We start from the raw sequence: 22,760 nt of genomic DNA, 5'->3' as shown, positions 1-22,760 counted from the left end.
ACAACTGGATGGGGATTCCGTAAGAGATCATTGCCACGTCACGGGTAATTATCAGGGAGCCGCGCATAACGAGTGTAACTTGAAACTAAAAATGAATTCTCAAACAATACCCATCCCCGTTGTGTTTCATAACCTTAGGGGATACGATTCACATCTAATCATGCAAGCTATCTCAAAGACCGATGGCGGTTTAACGTGCATTCCTAACAATATGGTAAAATACATATCGTTCTCGTTGACTAAACCTATACATTATAGGGACAAGGATGGGAAATCTAGAATAAAGCAAAGTAATGGGCTTAGATTCATAGACTCCGTACAGTTTCTGTTATCTTCCCTGGACAATTTAGCTAATTCGAACAATCCCGATGACTTTGCGATAACAAATCAATATACCGATAAGATAACTCGTCATTTGTTGCTGAGAAAAGGTGTATATCCTTACGAATATATGGATGATTGGTCTAGATTCGAAGAAACTGAATTACCACCCCTCGAATCATTCTATAGTAACTTAACAGAGTCTAAAATAACTGATGCCGATTATGAACACGCTCTGACGGTCTGGGATAAATTAGGTTGTAAGAATTTAGGCGATTATCACGATCTGTACTTAAAAACCGATGTACTGTTACTCGCTGATATATTCAAGATATTTAGAAAGACATGTTTAAAACAATACGGCTTGGACCCGGCATGGTACTATTCCAGTCCCGGACTATCGTGGGATGCATTGTTGAAGAAGACCGGCGTAGAACTAAAACTACTCATAGATTACGATATGCACTTGTTTATTGAGAAAGGATTAAGAGGTGGTATATCGATGGCGGCGAAAAGGTATTCTAAGGCTAATAGCATTTAGTGATTAGAACTAAATGCCTTTATGTTAGGCTTGGCACAGTTGCTAATAATATTACAGCGAAATACCTTCATTCCGTGCGGCTACGTGCCGTTTTGCATGGTGCCATCGTCTCTGGCCTAGATCCGCTCTTGGCACGTCCGGTAAAGGAGCGTTTGTTTATATTTTCTATGACCTGTTGTAGCGTGACATCAGCTCATGCAGCACTTGCTCTCCAGCTTTCAGCCGTACAACACATAGCTATATTCGCGCATTCATCTAGAGTTTGTTGCAATTACCATTAAGAATGCCACCAAAAAGACGGGCTGCCTTAAATCACCGCCTCGTAAGGAGCGGGAAAATAGCCAGGAGGGAACCAAGTGTCTGGCAAGTGACATCGGCTACTGGTAAGTCACGGAGATCAGCTAGATCTCCATTGCACGGACCCCCCTTGCCAAGTGTACAAATAGCTGCTAACTTGCTAGTTGAAGCAGATGATTCGGACAATTCAAACGTTCTCCCGCGAGTCGATCACGGAGACAGCAACTGGATATGCTAGGCAAACGGACGGCCCAAGATACTTCTCGGAGCTTTACTGGCATGCGAGGGGTAAGTACAAATGATCTGGGGGTAACGGGGTCGGTGGTGTCAAGAAATCCCGATGTGTTGTCATTTAGCAGTGCACACTCGGGCGAGCCGGGAGTTTCCCGTGATGTCACACCACGTGCAGAGTCAGGAGCGGGGTCAACCAATCAGGGAACAGGGGATTCCCTGACCTTCCAGGCGGATGCTATCAGCGCTCACGTCCGTCAAGTTGTACGGGAGAGAGTATGAAGAGGGGAGTTTGTGGAGTTGACTACATTGTTGCCAGGCACACAGTCGCATGACGATGACGATGCATTTAAGATGCAGATGGATTCGTCGGGTAATCTGTGATTCTCGCCGGCCAAGCCGGCTAACGCCAGGGCATTAAGCATAGGCCAATGGACGTCAGCTTTCCACATATATATGAGCATTTACGTGGTGAAACATTTTTGTCAGTCCACCATACAGGGCATGTTGGCATACATGGAAACAATCCGTAATACCGCAGTCCGCTCCGGGGGTTTTGGCTGGTCAAACTACGACCAGCAATTCCGACACCGTATGGCACGAGACCCAATTCGGGAGTGGGGCAAGATAGACGGTGAATTGTGGTTGAAGCACATGACACCGACTATGTCCCGTGTTCAAGAAAATAAGACTGAACGCTTTACAGTGCCTTTCAGCAGGGGCCGTGACTTTACAGTCAACGCATGCTGGGACTACAACAGGTCAAGGTGCGCCAGGCCAGAATGCAAGTTTATTCATAAATGCTCCAATTGTGGCGAGCAACATCCCGCCTATTCTTGCTTTCACGCAAAGGGGGGTCGTAGACCCTCCAAACAACTTAACGCCACACAGGCAACCCATGCTAAAGGCACTGGCCCCAACTCCACTCATACTCACTAGATTAAAGCGACATTTGCAACTGTACAAGCATTCTAACCATGCCCATGCCATTTATTTATTACAAGGTTTGGAATCAGGTTTTCAACTGGAATATAGTGGGGCACGCCTAAGTCGTTGGTCTGAGAATCTACGCTCAGCCAGGGATCCCATTTTACAAGAGATAGTAGCTGCCAAATTGAAAAAGGAAGTAAAATTAGGTAGGGTGGCAGGTCCTTTTGAAACTCCGCCCCTGCTGAACCTACAAGTTTCACCCATCGGTCTCGTACCCAAAAAGCAAACGGGTAAGAGTCAGTCCTTGCTGGGGACAGACGATTTTCGTTTAATACACCACCTTTCTTATCCTCAAGGCAGATCAATCAACGACAACATAGACAGCGAAGCATGCTCCGTGTCATATGCTCGGTTCGACGAGGCTGTCAGTATGGTACAGCAACTTGGTCCAAATGCTCTACTTGCAAAATTTGATGTGAAATCGGCTTTCAGGATTATGCCGGTACACCCTCAGGACTTTGAGTTGCTAGGCTTGTGCTTTCAAGGTAAATACTACTTTGATAAATGCTTGCCATTTGGCTGTTCCATATCATGCTCAGTGTTTGAAAAATTCAGCACCTTTTTGCAATGGTGTGTCCAGCAAAAGTTGCCTAACGGCCAACTCATGCATTACCTTGATGATTTTCTCACAGGCGGAACTGCAGGAACGAAAGACTGTGGTGACAACCTTGATATATGTCTCAGTACTTTCCAGGAGCTGGGCGTACCCGTAGCACATGAGAAGACAGTAGGTCCGGCATCCTGCTTAAATTTCCTAGGTCTTGAAATCGACACAGTCAGGATGCAGGTTAGAATACCACAGGAAAAGATTGTAAATATCGACGCAATCATACACGATATGCTGGCCTCAGGTAAGCACAAAGTGACCCGTAAAGCTTTGCAGTCTCTGGTGGGTAAGCTAAATTTCATGTGCCGGGCAATACCCATGGGTAGACCGTTTTGCCGCAGACTGATTGACGCCTATACAAAGGTAAGTCATCAAGCACACCGTGTTCGCATCACGCGGGGAGTTCGGGAGGACCTAGATGTTTGGCTCGGGTTCTTGGGGGAATTTAACGGTGTGTCAGTTTTTCAGAATAAAGAGTGGGCTGACAATACATGTCTGCAGCTGTTTACTGACGAAGCCAGCACTGTGGGGTTCGGCGCATACTATAACGGGAACTGGGCAAACGGGCTCTGGCCCCGTGAGTGGGTGGAGGACGGTTCGACTCGTGACATGACACTGCTGGAGTTGTTTCCGATTGTGCTGTCAGTTTGTCTGTGGGGGACAGCCTTTGCTAACAGGAAAGTACTTTTCTTTTGTGATAACCAAGCTGTAGTGTCAATAATAAATAAACAGTCTTCAAAGGCACCCAGAATCATGTCACTGATTAGGCAGCTAGTGCTGCAGTGCCTCAAACACAACATTTTGTTCAAGGCCAGATATATAACAACACATGACAATATTATCGCAGATGCACTGTCGAGATTTCAGTGGGAACGATTCCACAATGCAGCTCCATCAGCCAATCTGCATCCCACACCACTTCCAGACAATCTCTGGCAGGGCTAACAATCGAGGCAGAGAGGCTCCTTCAGAGATCATTGGCGGCAAACACGTGGGCAACTTACCAGGCAGGAACCCAAGCATTGCAAGCATTCAGGGCATCACAAAACCTGGGAGATGTCTGGCCGGTTCCAATAACTCATCTGGTTCATTTCATTGCTCACCTGTCAGTGTCAGGACATGCACCGAGTACGGTAAGAACGTATATGGCCGGTATCTCAACGTACCATAGGCTACACAGCATGGAAGACCGCTCCGGCCACTTTGTTATTACTAAAATGATTACGGGGATGCAAAAGTGTCAGGGGAGGCAGGATCACAGAAAACCAATAACAATAGACCTGCTCAAAGTAATTGTAAACAACCTGCAATTTGTCTGCTCTTCTACCTATGAAGTAAGTTGTTCAAAGCAGTATATTGCTTGGCCTTCTTTGGTTTCTTTCGGGTGAGTGAACTCGTGCAAACCAAACTTTCTCAGCCAGGGTGCGCTTTCTTGGACCTAGAAGTCCAAGACACGACTAAGACAGTAACAGTCGCTCTAAGGCATTCAAAAACGGACAGGCACTCACATGGCATAGTTGTTGCCATTTCCGCCATACCTGGCCACAATCTGTGTCCAGTGGCTGCAGTTAAAGCATACCTAACAGTACGATCACAGGGTCAGACTCAAGCTTTCGTACACTTTGATAAATCTCCCCTGACCAGGTATCGATTTCAGGCCGTGCTAAAAAGAGCACTGGCGCATAGCGGCATCTGCACAGCAGCATACTCTTCGCATTCCTTCAGGATTGGCGCAGCAACGTCAGCAGCCGGTAAAGGAGTGAGTTCAGATTTGATACAGCACTTTGGTAGGTGGGGGTCAGAATGTTATAAAAGCTATATACGCATACCTGCAAACATTTAAATCGCCAACCATACAAGAACAGTTTTCTTCCTATTCATTCATGTTTTCAGTATGGTTGATTGGGTCCAGCTTCCTGACCCGGGCGAGAGAGCACCTACAGGACAGTGACTTTGGTATTCCAGGGGGATGTCTCTGGTTGGCAAGGGGCGGCATGAGGTGGGAGGAGCTGACCGAGCTGATAGATGCCCAGGTCAAAGCAATGCAGACACCACCAAAGGCGGTGGTGATTCACCTTGGTTCGAACGACCTGGGTAAGGTAACCACGTGTCAGCTATATCATGAGATCAAGCTGGCACTCCTGACGATACACCTCCTCCTACCTGGTGCGGTCATTCTGTGGTCAGACATGCTGCCACGGAGGTACTGGCATGTAGCCAGCCGTGCCCGGGACGTGGACGGGGCCATGCAGAAGGTGAACAGACGAGTGGGGAACAGGGCCCGTGAGCTTGGGGGGATATGGGTTCCCCACACAGTCTTCAACCGGCAGGAGCAGCAACTGTACCTGCGTGACGGGGTTCATTTGTCACCGGCCGGACTTATAGGACTTGTATGCTTGTAGGAAACATTTTCAGTATAGGATAACACGGTGGGTGTACATGAGCGCGAATGGTCGTGGTTGTGGGGAAGCACCTTGGTGCTTGTGGCGGGGTGCTGGTGGACTGCATTACAAGTTACATTTGGTGTCTTGGGATACATCCCAAATTATAAATTATTTAGGATAGGGTTACCCGCTTTACAGCAGGAACCAATTTATCCATTCTGCTTTACAGCAGATGGCTTAATGTCCGCTTTATAGCGGATGGTCAGCTTGGCAACAATAGTTGCCCGCGCTCATGGTTTGGCAATGGTACTTGCCTGGCAGCGATAGCTGCATAGCAACATGGGTTGCTTGGCAACGGTAGTTGCAGGGCAGCGGGCGCTGCATTGGTAAGCAACATGGGTTGCTTGGCAATGGTAGTTGCAGGGCAGCAGGCGCTGCATTGGTAAGCAACATGGGTTGCTTGGCAACGGTTGTTGCAGGGCAGCGGTTGCAACAGTTGGGGTTGCTTAACAGGGGTTAAGCTCATTGCCGTAGTCCACCAGTACCTCCACATCCGCGACCATTTCATCCAATAATATCTCTTGTCTCAATTTGAAGCTCCGCTATCATGCATGATGGCGGAGCCTGTCATAATGGAGCCATGTCCTTGTATAATAATAAATTAGTGGAAGGATACGATCCGATATATCTCGACGCTAACAATTTGTACGGATGGGCTATGAGTCAACCTTTACCCACGGGTGGTTTTGATCAGGTCGATGAGAATGATATCGAAGTGAATGATATCCATAATATCAATGTGAATGATGCGAATAAAGGGTACATACTAGAAGTTGACTTGGAATATCCAAGTTCGTTACATAAAGATCATAACAGTTATCCGCTAGCTCCTGAAAGATTAATGATTAATAAAGATTGGATGTCGGAATATCAACACTGATGGGTAAAAGTAGGTTAGCTAACGTAGAAAAACTCGTACCAAATTTGATGGATAAGACAAAATATATAGTTCACTACAGAAATCTCCAGTTGTATCTATCGTTAGGTATGAAACTAAAGAAAATACACAGAGTTCTAAAGTTCGATCAAAGCCCTTGGATGGAGCCCTAAATAAGGTTGAACACAGATTTAAGAAAGATAGCTACCAACGATTTCGAAAAAAATCTATATAAGCTCATGAATAACTCGGTATTTGGTAAAACTATGGAGAATCTAAGGAAGCATGTTGATGTTAAATTAGCCAGATCTAATGAGGAAGAAAGACTCAGGAAACTTATAGCCAGTCTGGCTTTTAACAGAAGCAAGATATTCGATAACGACTTAGCTGCGTTGCGTATGCAGAGGAGTAATATAAAATTCAACAGACCAGTGCACGTCGGTATGAGTATTCTCGACTTGTCAAAACACTTAATGTATGACTTTTATTACAACGAACTTAAGAAGCAATACGGCGATAGATGTGAGGTGTTATTTACCGACACAGATTCTTTGTTGATGGAAATACAAACCGAGGATGTATATAAAGATATGGCAGAAAAAATAGATAAGTACGACACGAGCGATTACTCAAAAGATAATCTACTGCACAGCGTAGTAAATAAAAAGGTGTTAGGTAAGATGAAGGATGAATGTGCTGGGACCCCTATAGCGGAGTATGTCGGATTAAGACCTAAGATGTATTCTATAAAGAAGTCCGATAATGGGGAGATAAGAAAGGGCGTTAAGCTAAGGGCGTTAAGAAGTATGTGGTAAAAAAGCATATCAAACACGAACAGTATAAAGAAGCATTATTCAATGGTAGAACGTTTAAACATGAGATGAACGCTTAAAGAAGTGTCAATCACAGGATATATGGATTAAGAATAAACAAGACAGCATTATCCCCCTTTGATACAAAGAGATGGATTGATAAGGATGGTGTAACTACCTATGCTTATGGTTACGGTGGTAATACTGTACCGTTGGGAACTATGAACAACTCTTCTCGTACAAATGCCCTACCCGGTCTATCTTGAAGATAATAAAGAATAGGCTCTCCTTCTTTCGAAACCAATCGACTAATGTTATACGTCTTAAGGGACCATATGGGATCGGTTGCACGACATAGACCTCCTTCGAGTTCACTGGGCTGGTATAAATATCTTACGTTTACTCTATCCGGAAGTTTTCGTTCTTTGCCTCTCCTCGGTGCTGAAGATTCGGAAGTCACAGATTTCATTTTAATCGCATCGAATGGTTTCTTCCCAATTAATCTCGTTACTTCATTATTCAGCGCTGATACAACGGCTGATAATCGTGTCACCAAGATCTCAATCGCTCGGATTTCATTTCTATCCCATTCTGATAGCCAAACAAACGTTCCGCTAATGTCCTGTTAAATCTTTCGACGATGGCTTGACTGCGGTGGGCCTCTCTTTAACCACGCCTGATTTCGACATCTTGCTTTGTTAACAGTTTAGTTACCGATCCCATAAACTCGCGACCAGTATCTACTTGAAATAGCTTAGGCCATTTTAGTGGTCTACGTTTATATATGCGGGTCAGTGCATTAGCTACTTCTGTTGAATCTTTCGAGGTTAATGTCTCAGCCTCTCTGTATTGACTAGCCACATCCACTACTGTTAAAGCGTATTTATACGTTTGGGCTTTACCTTATCGTGTGGAAGAAACAAGAGGTCAGCCTGATGAACTTCATTCGTTGTAAAAATATCAAACTTCTTCCTCGGTATACTACGCGGTGCCGGTAAATATATTTGCCACATCGCTTGTTTCTTTAACCAATCCTTGGCCACATCTTTAGATACCTTAGCCGTGGTGGCTAATTTTTTATTGCTCCTATACCTTTCCAATATCCTCGTGGGCTATGGTAAATTTTATTCATTATTAATTAATATTGATATTTCTTTTAAAACGACTTTCGTTGAATCACATCATCATTTTTATACTAATAGAAGCAATGATTGGCCCCAGGTATTGGTGAGCTAGACCCAATTTAACTTAAACTCATGACTATCATTGATTCGCATAGTCATTTACAATAAAATATGCCACCTGTAGTAGCAGTATAGGTATATAAATCCAGCTCCAGTGGGGTTGCGGCAGAACCATCATTACCTATACTACTTATCATCATAACTCGGTGACACACCCCACTCCCCACCCCCAATATCATGTTTATGACAATAGACAGATGGGAACATTATTAAAGTGTAACAACTGCTTAGCTTTTTACCAAATATGTCTTTGATAAACTACAGCCCTTGAAAGTGTGTGTTTCACACATAGTTTCCTATGGTTTTCTTAACAAAATCAGTGGACACTTTCATTACAAACTGTTTGGGTGTCTGGATCTCAAACATGGCATTGTTATCTAGTAGAATTTCATGGCATAGTGATTTTCCATATCAACTAGAAAATCTACAAATGGTGTAATTTATAATAAAGTTTTCTGTAACCTCATGCTTAAGTGTCTTCAGTTGATTACTTGCCACCCTATGTCTACTGTTACATTTGTATTTTTTTCATCCAGTGAAAAAGAGAATACACATGACTGTGTATGCTACTGTACCAAATTAATTCAAAATAATGAACATATTCTTTATTATTATGCCATTCACACCCGACATTTTTACAAGCACACACATAGTTAAAAAACACTAGATAGGAATTAATCAATTACTTTTCCAAAATTATTAGATCTATCTATGATTAATTTCATTGTTTAATAAGAAAACAAATGCCAGTAAATGGCTTTTCATGTGAATAAAATCCAGAGGCCAAATGTCAGAACCATTAACAGACCTTATCATTAAACACCATTATTACGGATCAAAAGTGTTTGTTTTTCTAGTTATTATACTGGGCGCTAACTCCGCTAAACCCACCACTTTACAGTGGGAGAAAACGGGGCATAATTGGTGACATTTGCGTAATCAGATTTTCTAAAATAAAGATGATAAAGAAACGGTATTTCATTGACGTGGTTGTTTAATTCCATGTATTATGTTTACGATTTCGTGATAAGTGAGCTGACATGAAGTATTAACTCACATAACACTGCTGAAAATGGGGTGTGTGTCATTGTTTATATTTCACCGATGTGACAACCACTTTCGAGTCTCAAAACAGCCTAAATAATGTTGTCCTTCATTAAAAGTAACAATGGAAGTTATTCTCGTGACAAATACATTACAAGAGCATTCCTGAAAATGCTAAGAAAAAATAATTTTAACCACCCGTTCTAGAGTTTCTCTATAGTAAATACATGGCGTGTCCTCCATGTTTGTTCGTCTAGTGGAGGCGGCCATTGTGCAGTCATTGCCTGGCTAAGTGTAGCGCCAGCGCAACCTACCCAGGGAACCAGGCTGTAAAGTGGTAAACGTCTGAGACCTCCATCACTTCAGACTTTCCTCCCACATTAAACTGATAAAAGAGGTGTGAAACCCAACTCACTTACTCTAAGAAGCTGTTCAAATACATAGTCGATGAGCAAGTATTGGTACATTCCAATCATGTCATGAACAGTCCATACCTTTTCGCTACCATTAGCTGGTGGTGTCAACACTATGTTTGCTGGCAACATTACTGGTGGAAACATAACGATCAATGTTGTTAAACCTCCAAGCCCGGTCCCAGTCAAAAGACGCCGGATTGTCATCGAAAGTGATAGTGACACCGATAAAGGTATCTATTCTGACCTCTCCTCCGCGAGACATTCTTCAAGTTAGAGAGCGGTTTGATTTGAAACTATATATAAGTGAAGTTACACCAGAGACATCAGATTACACAGAATCGTTGTTGTTACCGTTATTAAAGTTTCAATTATTCTGCAAAAGTCTGTTCAAGTATTTTGTTTAAAATAATCCGGGGACCTTTTTTTCTCAGCAAAGGAATATGTCATAAAGGATTTTAGAGTTTGTTTATTTTGGATTACAGTATCTTCACACAGCTATGGAAAACATGTATCCATAAGCATGATCTATACGTAAGATTTCGACAAGTTGTTGATGTTATTGTTAATGCATTTATTCCTTAAAGGAGAAGCAAAAATGTGAAAATGATAGCCTTTGGCTCGGCAAATACCTATTAACTAAGAGTCGGTTGATATTTCCCATAGCAAAAAACACTTGTGATGAATCCTCTTTTTTGCAGGCGTTTACTGAGAAAACCATACGTAAAATGCTTGATAACATCTAAACTACCGGGCAAAAGAAAGTTTTCACGGACTTCACTTGACCTAACACCAAAAACAAAGGCATATGTGAGATTTATAATGATTAATTCATAAACAGAAATCATTTTCCATGACTTAGAATGAAAATGCATTGTAATGCCGATATTGCATTCTCCGCAATACACAAAGAAAGAGTCAAGGGGTCCAAATTAAAAATTACACAAATCAGAGTTCATTGAAAAAGTGCATGAAGAATCCATTAATGACACAGTAGTCAGGTAACACGTCATCAATAGCGAGTGTGACCACCCTGGGCATCCATGCATGCCAACACACGCCTCCTCATTGACGTCGTCAGTCGGCGGATAACGTCAACAGGAATCCGGTTCCACAAGTTCAATAGAGTCTGTTCAAGTTCCTGTCGGTTCGCTGGAGGCGGTACATGTTGTCTCAGCTGACGATCAAGATGATCCCAGAGATGTTCAATGGGGTTCATGTCTGGAGAACAAGGTGGCCAGGGCAATACGTTTACGTTAACGTTGTTCAGGTCGTCTTGAACAATCCGGGCGGTGTGAGGCCTTGCGTTGTCTTGTTGCAAAATTAATCCTCTTGGCTGATGTTGAATAAAGGGCACCACAACAGGTCTCAACACTTCATCCCTGTATCGCTGAGCATTCAGGTTTCCTCGGATGATAACCAGCCGTGTTGTAATCTGGCCACAAATGCCACCCCATACCATGACGCCTCCACCTCCAAACGGGTGAGCTTCTCTAATGCAGTTTGGCGCCAGTTGCTTTCACCTTCATAAAAAAACTCGAACTCTGCCATCGTTCCTGAACAGACAGAACCGACTTTCATCTGTAAAGAGAACTCTCGGTAGGCTCGTATACCAGCCATACGACGTCGTCGAAGGACTGTTTATCTGCTGATGGCATGCCTTAGTGCTGTTGCCGCCGTTGACGTCGCCATCACACATCTGTTTCGGAGGTGAATCTGCCGGATGTAGCAGTCTTCAGCCGGTGTAGGCCGGTCTTGAGTCTGTCCTGTCTGTTGGTAGCGGATTATCAACTTACTAATGGTGGTCTGGGAGCAGTTGAAGGTTCTGGCTATCTGACGTTGAGTAGCCCCCATATTGGCCATACCGATCACTCTGTCTTGTTGCGCTTGTGTAAGTCTGGGCATATTCTTGGTGTTTTTTTGCTTACTGAATGCCTGCTCCGTCCAACGTCGGAATTTATGCCACAATCACGCACGTGCATTTGGACCAATGTCTCAAAATCACGTTTTGCACGTTTTCAACAATGCATGATTTGGAAAGCTGCGTTCGAAAATCTGCGTTGTGGTTGTGGTCATGTTGCATTTGGGCGAATGCTTTCTGCGGGGCTTCAAACCTGTACCAGCATTTTTGCTTTTTATACAACTCTTTTTAAAGTGAAAACTTTCTTTTGCCCGCTACTTCATGTGAAATGTGGGGATAGGACATTTCGACATGAGGTAGGCATCTCCATTGACACTTTTGTGCTCTTTCTGATCGGTTTTATGCATACGAGTTGGAATTTCTTCAATGTTTGGCAAAACCCAAACTATAGGAATTCAACCACTTAGGCATCAGGTATACTGATTATCTGATATCACTCAATATCAGTCAAATAGCCAATTTCCTTCCGTTCTGTTATCCAACTGAGCTCAAAAATAAGTTCAGACATAAGCATAAAGATTCAGAGTGACACCAAACTCCCTTGATATCCATTTATGTCAAGCAATTTTCCAGCCTTTCCAGCCTTTGGTGTTTACATTCCACAACTTCAGAGGTACAATCGAGCATGCTCTTTCTACACAGACTTCAAAGAGTGTCATATGGCTCTTGTTAAAAAAGTTGTTCAATTAGCGTTCCAACATCCAAGGTTATGACAATGTTTTAAGGTAGACATGTCCTACAGTATATGAAATATTGCAGAATGTTCCAGGGTAATTGTGTACTCAATGTATGAAAGTAAGAAGATCATGTTCAAATGATTACTTTTGTACAGGAACTAACCTTGCAAATTACTTTGAATTTGTGCCGCAACAATATAACATGGTAATACATATAAATATTTATTAACAGGAAATACATTGGTGCTATGGGGCTGACTCTGTAGCATAAGAATGCAAGGTCATGAACCTTGAAGCAGTAGTAAGACCCAAAGCATCGAGACGTGTTGCCTTGGGTCGTGGACCTGGATGGTCTCATTGGATATGTTGTTTGTCCTAGATCATGAACAATGTGCAAGTCCCGGGGTCATGGACCCAGACCATCCCATCTGAGGAGTCCTACCACTACTTGGTGGGACCTATAGTCCATTCCACGTTTTACTGAAAACCGGGAGCCCCCAAGTTGTTCAGTAGAATTGGGATAGATTAAGTTGTGATTTGAAGTGAAAGGCTCCTTGGAGAATTAGCCTTCCAGCCAATGGCAAGAAAATATACTGACAGAAAAGCAATAATTTTATGTACCTATAACACTACTACGATAACATAACAAAGATACTGACATAAATGTAAGATCAAGGCATGTAAGTAGAAATATGATACTATGTCGACATGAACTATACTAGAAACATGGTTAAAGTTCATAAAATGGAAATCACACCAGGCTAGACCTGTGAAAACAATGTCAACAAATCGAGCTGGAGAGGCTTGATAATAAAACTACATGAATCTGCTGTAAATACAGCCTACAGATCCATGATACACTGATGATGCAAGATGCTGAACCAATGCAGCGGGAAAAATATCAAACAATAGTTATCATTGTGTATAATTCTAAGAATACTACCTCTTTTACATCATAGTCACAAATTCCCATTTTGGCAATAATCACACTATAAAATCTTCAGATTTTGCAACATACATGTACGTCCTCTTTGCTGCCGTTTATCCCAATAGTTTTGAGGTAAACCCTATCCTTTGTCAAACTGCATCTGTGCATGCGCATGGCGGGAAAACATCACTTCTTTCCAATAACCTTCATCGACTAGATGTAAGATATATTGGGGAGGTGGGAGAGGCTATTTCCTGATGTAATAGAGATAGTATTCTTAGAATTATACACAATGATAACTATTGTTTGATAATTCCTACAATTTATCCTACCTCTATTACTTCATAGCCAGTATTTACCAGAGGGACAGGCGGGATCTGTCATCTAGTACTCACGGATAATTGGCAGCAGTAAAGTAAGGGAATACATAGAAGAAAAAGCTTGAATCAATGCCTAACTTCCTGATTTCCCCTTGGCAAACCTGAAGAAGACTTGGCACTTGTGGCGTCCCTCCCGTTCTATGACCTAATAATTGTTACCTGTTTTGGGTGATATATGAACTTACTTATGACATTTCTCTCCTGTTCTGAGTTCTTTCATGATGTCACTTCCGGTTTTGTGGTCGTAGCTCGTCTCCTGCAAACTTTGACGATTGTAGGTTATCTGCTGTAATCCTATGACGATCGTAGGTTCTTGATTCAACACACAGATGAAAGAAGTGATGTTTTCCCGCCTTGCGCATGCACAGATGCAGTGTGACAAAGGATAGGGCCTACCTCAAAACTATTGGGATAATTGGCAGCGAAGAGGACGTCTGCTGAAAAATCTGAAGATTTTATAGGGTGATTATTGCCCTAATGGGAATTTGTGGCTATGATGTAATAGATGTAGGATATAGTAGGAATTATGCAGTATTGGCCCATCAAGTACTGCAAGATGTGCCTTACATGAAGCACAAGTCTAACCTTACAGTCTTGTTACAATATCCTAGTGTCCGGCATTGCTTGCCGCACAATAATCGTTACAACACGTCAAGGTGTTGTGCATCGCATAGAGCACCAAGCAGTCTTATCACATGATACTCTCTCTGTCATTTATGCATAAGAGTTTCACCACACCTGTGTTTCTCATGTAACACAGTACACTCTCAGAGAAACTACTCCTCCATCACAATGGTATACAGTCCACAACACAATACCATAATGTCAAGCATAGCCAGTCTAACACAAATTAACACTTATGCATTATGTGTGGCATGTCACAGTCTCCTTCTTGTGAAACCACCACCAGTGTCATGCATCACATGAAGCATGATACAGTCTTATCACACAATACTAACAGTCTGGCATCACATGTAGCACGATACAGTCCTTAAGTCGATATGACGCTTCCACACTGTACTGATTGTGTGTGTACGCTGTTAGCGCACTGCCAGACGCTTACCAGAAGGCAGCCACAAGTCAAGTTCCTCCCGTCCAATCCATGGAACGTTAGCGTGATATCGCCTAGAGTCCTGAGGGAGTGAATGGATGGAAGAACATGGATCCTCCAGGTACCACACAAGTATAGGTACCACATTGCCACTGAAACCACCATTCAAAGCAGAACTACTGCATGGTTGAATTCATACACTAAGATGAAGATGAGTGGTAGTATGGACACAACTGACACAAGTTGATACATAAGTATATCAAGTAGCGACTAACACGTGGTAACACAGTCCTATCTGTAAATACATAGAAGTGCACAATGACTGTTGAGCCTGTTGAATGGTAACCTCTGGTGTTCGAATGTATCCCGTGAAACAGGACTTCCAGCGACCTAAGGGTTGATAAGGTCATCTTCCATGCGGGCTTGGGCTGCAGACATAGCGGCACCAATTCTAAAGGAGTGACCAGAAAATTTGTCTGGACATAGTCCGGCTCGACGCAGTATTGTGTTTAGCCAGGTTAAGAAAGTTACTCTTGTGATGGGATGGTAGTAGCATATAGAGAAATGTTCACTCCCTGTCAAATGGGATCAGATTTAGAAACTTTCAAGTTCAACCTATAACACTGTCACACATTGTCTATGATAAGATCTTGCACACACAAATTAACTGCAGGATTGAAGGTGTGGTCACAAGTGAACTCGCCGCACCTCATAACCAAAAGAATGCTACAACACACATCATTTCCATAACCAGGTCGTTGTTTGGACCTAGAACTACAGATCTACAGACGTTGATGATTTTGCACAGGATCGGGTACGTGAAAGGCAATCGTTTGGCTTCACCTGGCTTCACCTGGCTTCAAAGGTGTACCAAGTCAAATAATGTGTGCATTCCTACCTCTAAAAATGTAAATCTGATCCCGTCAATATAACTCTTCACAGTGATGCAAGTCATTTTCATGGAGCCAGATCAATATGCCAGGAAATATTGCAACAGTCCTTCGTTGATGGGGGGAAAATTCAGTATAGTAACTTGTCCCAGTAACAGTCCAAATGTAGAGAGAAAACATACGTAACAATGGAAGCCTGTGGCATAAGAATTGCGTGTACGTTGTCCAATAGCTGCTTTCCAAAGTCGGTGAAGACTGTCGCTCAGGACAACATTACTTGAGAGCTGAGAGAACACTTCGTCAGTTGTGACTCTGTTCCTGGTGCCAGCGAGTGGAATGTCTGCATCTGAAAACAAGACACGGCATCGGCAATATCATTAACTTTTCCTGGCACATGCTTAGCTCTATGAAGTTACTGATAGATGAATACCAGGTAATAGTATGCAAGAGCAACATGAGTTGTGGACATTTGGAGCGACCCTTTTTGATCACATGCACTGTAGGTTGATTATTGCAAAGAAACAGGATACGTTTTGTCGACCAACAACTGGCCCACAGTTCTACCGCGACTGAATGACACCCGAATGCCAACCTTTTATAAAAGTAGTATTTTCTCTGCCAGCAAAAAACCCAAATACTTCCAAAATTCAGGGTGGAGTCGAACTTGTTTAAACGCATCGGTGATGTCGACTTTACATATCCATGACCCCTTGGCCAACTAGCTTTATCCTTGTGATGGCCTCATCAATAGTCACGTAACTCAGAGAACAAATCTTCTTGTCAACAAGTTCATTGATACTGGGAATGTTGTCAAAATACATTGACAAGTCCAGTATTAGTCCTTTTTTTGGCTGTATTTACCGAAGGCCACCCCAAGAGGGCTTACTCCATAGGGACTGAAGGGCGGGTGCTCGTAAGGTCCTGTAATATAGCACGTCAAGTTCTGTCTGAATCAAACTTGTGACGGCCTCGGGATATTTCCTGGCACTTAAATTATTAGACCATTCCATGCTTTTATCACTTGCTCGTAGAAGCTCTGGATACTTTGTGGGTAAACAGTTAGGGGCGGCTGGCTAAGCGAGGACACATGTTCGGTTGAGTTGGTCACACTGTGGCAAATTGCACAATCTCTGCCTTAAACATTACATCACCAGGCCCCCGATATCGAGATCTCTATCACCCCATTTCACTGATATACCTAATGGCTGTCAAGGTAAGCTGTTCTGTCAGGGTTAGAAGCATAAAAAATTCTTTTATATATACTGAAGGCCTCCAGGAACTCTGGCAGAGTAAGTGTTGTTCAGACAGTGATCTTCTTTCAATTGGAGAGATTCCCCAATGAAATCAGGCGTTTGTACTTCTCCTGATGCATGATTGGGCCTGAGAAGAAGGGCCAAATTGACATATTTACCTTGTTGGATTTTGATCACTAGTCTGGGGCTACAGTGTCGATATGTGGCAAGGTATTTGATGACACAGCAGTGGTAGAGACGATGGAATAGTCGTTGAGCTCTGGTTTAGGCCAGGTGTTGCGTTCTCTGTTTGTCGACTTGCGAAGTTGAGAATTAAAGCTTTCAGTTCTTGCAATTCTTTCCAAATGTTTGCAACATCCCCTGAAGTGGGCGAAAGCGGAAGGACCTCCCTGTGCATGTCCTCCGTGTCTGAGGTGGTAGCAATGTCGTCAACAAAGTTCACTTCATTTGCAGGCACAAGGACATTGTCCTCACGCGATCTATTGTTTAAGTCATTCAGATTCAGTAGAGAAAGTCATTCGCAAGGTCGTGGCATCCCGGCAGTGGAGTCTATCGGATATGATTCTGATGACGACACAGTCGAAGTGGGACGGGATCTTGGATTTCGTTGTCTGTGGGGCAAAAGCGCATAACTGATACAGCATCTTTCTGCTCCAGGAAGTCGGAACTTTACGCCCAAGACCTGCAATTTACTCCTGATGTCTCTGGACGTGAAATAAGGAAAGGCAGTCACATGCCTTGTTTGCAGAAGCACTTTACGTCCTTGTACAACTGGTGGGTGTTAGAGCTAGAAGATGTCGGAACCCGTTTTTTCAGCATATTGCTTCTGAAGCTAACTTGCGAAACCTTGATGATGAACGGTAAAGACAATGGTGCAAGATTGAAAATCACATCGATAGAGTTAAAATCCATGCATAAGATAAACAGAGGAAGGAACTTCCGACAGATTAAAAACAGCATTGGCAAACCAATCGCCTGCTCCAGAGATGAATCCTTGAAAGTTATCAATAGCACAAAAACATTGGGAACCTGCAGAATTGAATAACTGGTAGTAAGTATTGACAGGTGAATAAAATAAAAATAGCTAAACTGCCCATGTAATACAGATCTTATATATATTGATACTGACTTGAATGGGAGTGCTAATAAGAATGTAGCTGCTGCACCAACATATACACATTAACATTTGTTCTGACATGATAAAGTATATAAAGAACACCAATTCAAATGATACATTGTCTTCTTGCTGTACATTACCACATAAGTTCTTTCATTTGTACTCATGTTCCATTGACAGTGATTTATGTGGAATTATAAATGAAGATAAATTTGACATTTAGGTATGTTGAAAACGTGTTATTTACCGGATTAAGTTAAAACAATTCAACAAATACTGAAACCTCCACAGGATTAATGATCTGAATGCCTTTGTATAATTTTAACAATATATGTTAGATTGTCCTACACTGGCAGCTCCTCATGTTTATGCACGTTGAAGCTTCTGAGGAACAACTCATGCCACCAAGGGCACTTATCAATGAGATAACACACCTGACCAGTGTGGTGATCTTTGCACAAACTTGCTTAACAAAACATTTCTAACGCCAAACAAAACTTGAACCCTGTTTCTTTAAAAAAAATTGTGCCCTGGCACTGTACTCCACCTGGTTAAAAAATGTCAACAAAGACAGCCACTTAACAAACTTTGCTGTCAGTATTCCAGTTATATCACGGCGTGACAAGTACTGAGGACCAAAAACTAACACTGAAATCACCAAAATTTGAACAAACTATTATGTTAAAATAAGACAACGCATTCCTGACAAGTTCATTTTCAGTGGTCATGTGGTGTTTGAAGAGAACATGGAGGAGGCGCGACTGGTACAAATAACAAAAATTAACTCACTCGGACTAAATCAGAAAGCAGCGACAACTTGAAATCCCAGTCCAGCTTTATATCTTCGTTGTGGATAACATCCTGAAAAATATAAAGTTATACAATCACATTAAGCGAGTGGCAGTTAATAAGAGTGCTAAAGCATATACATAACAAGAGGCTCATAGGGCCTGTATCGCTCACCTGGATATTTACGCAATCATGACAAAATATACATTTGCATTGTACATGTATATAATACTGCAAAAAAAATTTAATTTAATTTTTACCCTGTCAGCACTAAAGATGGGTGGATAGCAAATATAGCCAAATTACCCCTATTTGGCCCCGCCCCTCAGCCCCTTGTGGGGGCATCCTCCATTTGTACAATTTTGAATCCTCAGCACCAGAGAATGCTTACAACCAAATATGGTTGATATCTATCTCTTAGTTCCAGAGAAGAAGTCGTTTAAGGCCATATAGCCAAATTACCTCTATTTGGCCCCGCCCCTCAGCCCCTTGGGAGGTCAGCCCCACCATTTGTACAATTTTGAATCCTCACCACTGGAGAATGCATCAGACAAATGTGGTTGATATCTAGCTCTAAGTTCCAGAGAAGAAGTTGCTAAAAGCAATATAGCCAAAGTACCCCTATTTGGCCCCGCCCCTCAGCCACTTGAGGGGTCAGCCCTTCCATTTGTACAATTTTGAATCCTCACCACAGGATAATGCTTACAACCAAATATGGTTGATATCTAGCTCTGAGTTCCAGAGAAGAAGTCGTTTAAAGCCATATAGCCAAATTACCTATATTTGGCCCCGCCCCTCAGCCACTTGAGGGGTCAGCCCTTCCATTTGTACAATTTTGAATCCTCACCACAGGATAATGCTTACAACCAAATATGGTTGATATCTAGCTCTGAGTTCCAGAGAAGAAGTCGTTTAAAGCCATATAGCCAAATTACCTATATTTGGCCCTGCCCCTCAGCCCCTTGGGGGATCAGCCCCTTCATTTGTACAATTTTGAGTCCCCACCACCTAGGGATGGTCCTAGTCAAATTTTGTTAATTTCCAATAAGTGGTTCAGAAGAAGAAGGTGTTTGAATAAATTGTATTCATACAGACGACGGACAACGGATGGACGATGAACGCAACGGTATGACATAATCTCACCTCGGTCCTTCAGACCCGGTGAGCTAACAAACAATGAATTTTGATTTTCATGAAGCAAAGACACAACTAAGTTATGCAAGGGTGGTATCTTTTAGGCAACTTGCTTGCTCTGTATATTTGAACATAAGACACAAAATGTTTTAACTTCAAACCATGATAGGGTTATATTTTTTTACATTTAATATACATGACAGTCATTGCAGTATGACTTCATGTCCAGGAACTCCATGAATGAGCGGAAGTATTTCGCATATAAAGAGGGTTACATTGAGTCTTAGTGTGTGTAGGTGTGTTTAGAAATTTTAACTCTAAGGTGGATTATAATAAAATAGTGAAGACTTTGAGTAGTTATATTCCCTTCACAGCCGTGTGCTGTCAGCTCAGATGAGCCATAATTACCCGGAAAAGCCAAGTTATAATACTTCCAGATTAATAACATCACATTTGGTTTGGAAAAACATATGCCAAATGCAGTACAACTTTGAAACAGAACATATCATGCCTATAACAATATTAATTAGCCTAGGACCTCTGCCACAGGTTAGCGAGATGTAGCGAATGTTTGTCACATCGTATGCTGTGCATCCAACGAATTACAATATTTTTTTTTTTATCTATTTCATTTTTGAAAACTTTCATTGAGAAAATATCATTAAAGCGGAAAATTGTTTCCATTTGCGTACTTATCCTTAACTTGGGGAAATGTCAGAGGATTTAGCGGGCCAGTCCTATGTCTATACATTTTGTCGCCGGAGATAATGAGTGATGGGTAGGATGTGGTCTATCATCGTGAGCATGCAGCTCAATATTCCTACCAATAATTCTTGCAAACGGAGAAACCACATAACGCAAAATTTCATGAAAATACTGCTGCCCAGTCAAATCACCATTCACAACAAATGATAACAGCGTTATCACTATCCCCCCCATTGTGCACATTAAAATTTTGTTTGTTCACATAGTAGTAAATATAACTATAGAAAGCCTTATAAAGATAGCCACTTGGGCAGCTTCAAGTCATCAGAAAAATTGATTAAATCTGAAATTAATACACACAAATGTCTAACTCGAAGTATCTCTCATATAAGCTAACTTGAGTAGTTACTACTGAGAAAACATGTTCTTATTGCACACACTATGCACCAAGTAAAAAAACATGGATCAAAGGGCCATAACTCCAATTTTCAAACTCAGTCTTGACAAGTATTTCTTAGATAAGCATACAAACTTTCATTCAAGTAACTTCAGTAGTTCCTGTGAAAACTTGTACCCATTGCAGACAGTATGCACTCAGATGAGAAGTGCGGAGCAAGGGCCATAACTCTGCAAAAAAATATTTTACAGCACCCATTTTTGAACTCGCATCGAACATATAAGCATGTAAACTTTCATTCATGTTATTTCAGTAGTTGCTGAGAAAGTTTGTCCACAATTTCTCACAGTGTGCACTAAGTTGAAAATATGGAGCAAGGACCAAAACGTGCACTAAGTTGAAAATATGGAGCAAGGACCAAAACTCTGTTACAAATGAATGTACAGCAGCAATTTTCAAACTCATTTGAGATCATGACCAGTAACATCAGTGTGTAAAAAAAATTCATTTCTCAAACTGAATAGTTTTTGTGAAAATTTGTCGACATTAAGAAGCGGACGAGCAAGAGGGACGGATGGACAGACTCCATTCCTATACACCCCCCTCCACTTCGTGGTCGGGGATAATAACCACATCACTGTCATTTGTGATACCACCCTACGCCATGACACTCCTGCCACCATGTTGTTGATCATGGTCAAGAATTGCTGCCCTGGCATACCTTTGATGCTACGTCGAGTAGTATAGGTAATGGTGATTCTGGCTCACTTCCACTGGAGCCAGATTTATATACCTAGACCACTACTTCAGATGGAATTTTTTACGTCAAAACGATGATGCGATTCAACAATCGTCATAAGATAAAGTTAAATTGGCTCTAGCTCACCACTACCTGGAGCCAATCAATGATACCAAAGAGGGAATTTTTAGTACAAAAACGATGAGCCCTAACTAAATTGTAATGAAAATATTCTCTATTATTTTTACTCATACGTATACCATTATTTTTAACAAAGTGATATTCAACATTTTTACTAAGTTCTTCGTTCATTTTACTAGGAGACCAGATTATATACTCTTTTTGATAATTGGAAAGAAACAATTGATGACCGTATTTGGTTGGTTTGACATCACTGATATAATATATACCCTGTGGTAATTCTCTCCATTTGATCATTTTGTCCCTGAGCATAAATGCTTCGATAGCTTTTTCGAGTTCTTCCTTTGTTGGTTTGTAATTCTCCATTATTATATACTTATGTAAGCATTCGTTTAAATGTGATCCAATGATAGGAAGCAATCTATTTTTAATCTCCAACAAGTTCTTTGGTTTTGGCACGGAATAATTGACACGCTTGTTGTCTCCCCTGTTCTATGAACTTTTTTTTCTCGTCTTCGCTAATACCACTCGTCTTACGAGAATTTGATCGAATCTCCTGCTTCATTACGTTGTATTTGGTAAAACTAAACAAAACTCCTCCTCGGATATCTTACAATCAGCCATTGCTGTTGAAATATGGTCCTCAGTGATGTGCAACTTTGCTTCGGCGAGTATCCGAATATTATCATGTTTTAATGCTTTCTTTTGCAACTTACGAGAAATGAAATTTATCGCTATTCCTGCCAGTCCTGAGACTCCGGCAGCTATTTCCATGCCAAGTATGATAGGCGCCGGTACGATAATAGACCAACACCGG

The 22,760-nt window shown here is 41.9% G+C and overlaps 1 protein-coding gene and 1 pseudogene across 1 annotated transcript in view; one reads left to right on the top strand and one right to left on the bottom strand.

The window, feature by feature from the left end:
• LOC139448901 (retinal guanylyl cyclase 2-like) overlaps positions 1 to 22,760 on the bottom strand; it is a 525,408-nt gene that overhangs the window by 363,040 nt on the left and 139,608 nt on the right. Inside the window, exon 8 of the mRNA XM_071230419.1 lies at positions 18,828 to 18,899. Coding sequence (XP_071086520.1) covers positions 18,828 to 18,899 — 72 coding nt within the window. The remainder of the gene's footprint in view (positions 1 to 18,827; positions 18,900 to 22,760) is intronic.
• Positions 2,284 to 4,158, top strand: LOC139448199 (uncharacterized; annotated as a pseudogene).

This window comes from Haliotis cracherodii, unplaced genomic scaffold (assembly GCF_022045235.1).
Source record: "Haliotis cracherodii isolate W230 unplaced genomic scaffold, xgHalCrac1.p SCAF_7, whole genome shotgun sequence".
Classification (NCBI taxonomy): Eukaryota; Metazoa; Mollusca; class Gastropoda; order Lepetellida; family Haliotidae; genus Haliotis; species Haliotis cracherodii.
This window is presented reverse-complemented; position numbering and strand designations above follow the sequence as displayed.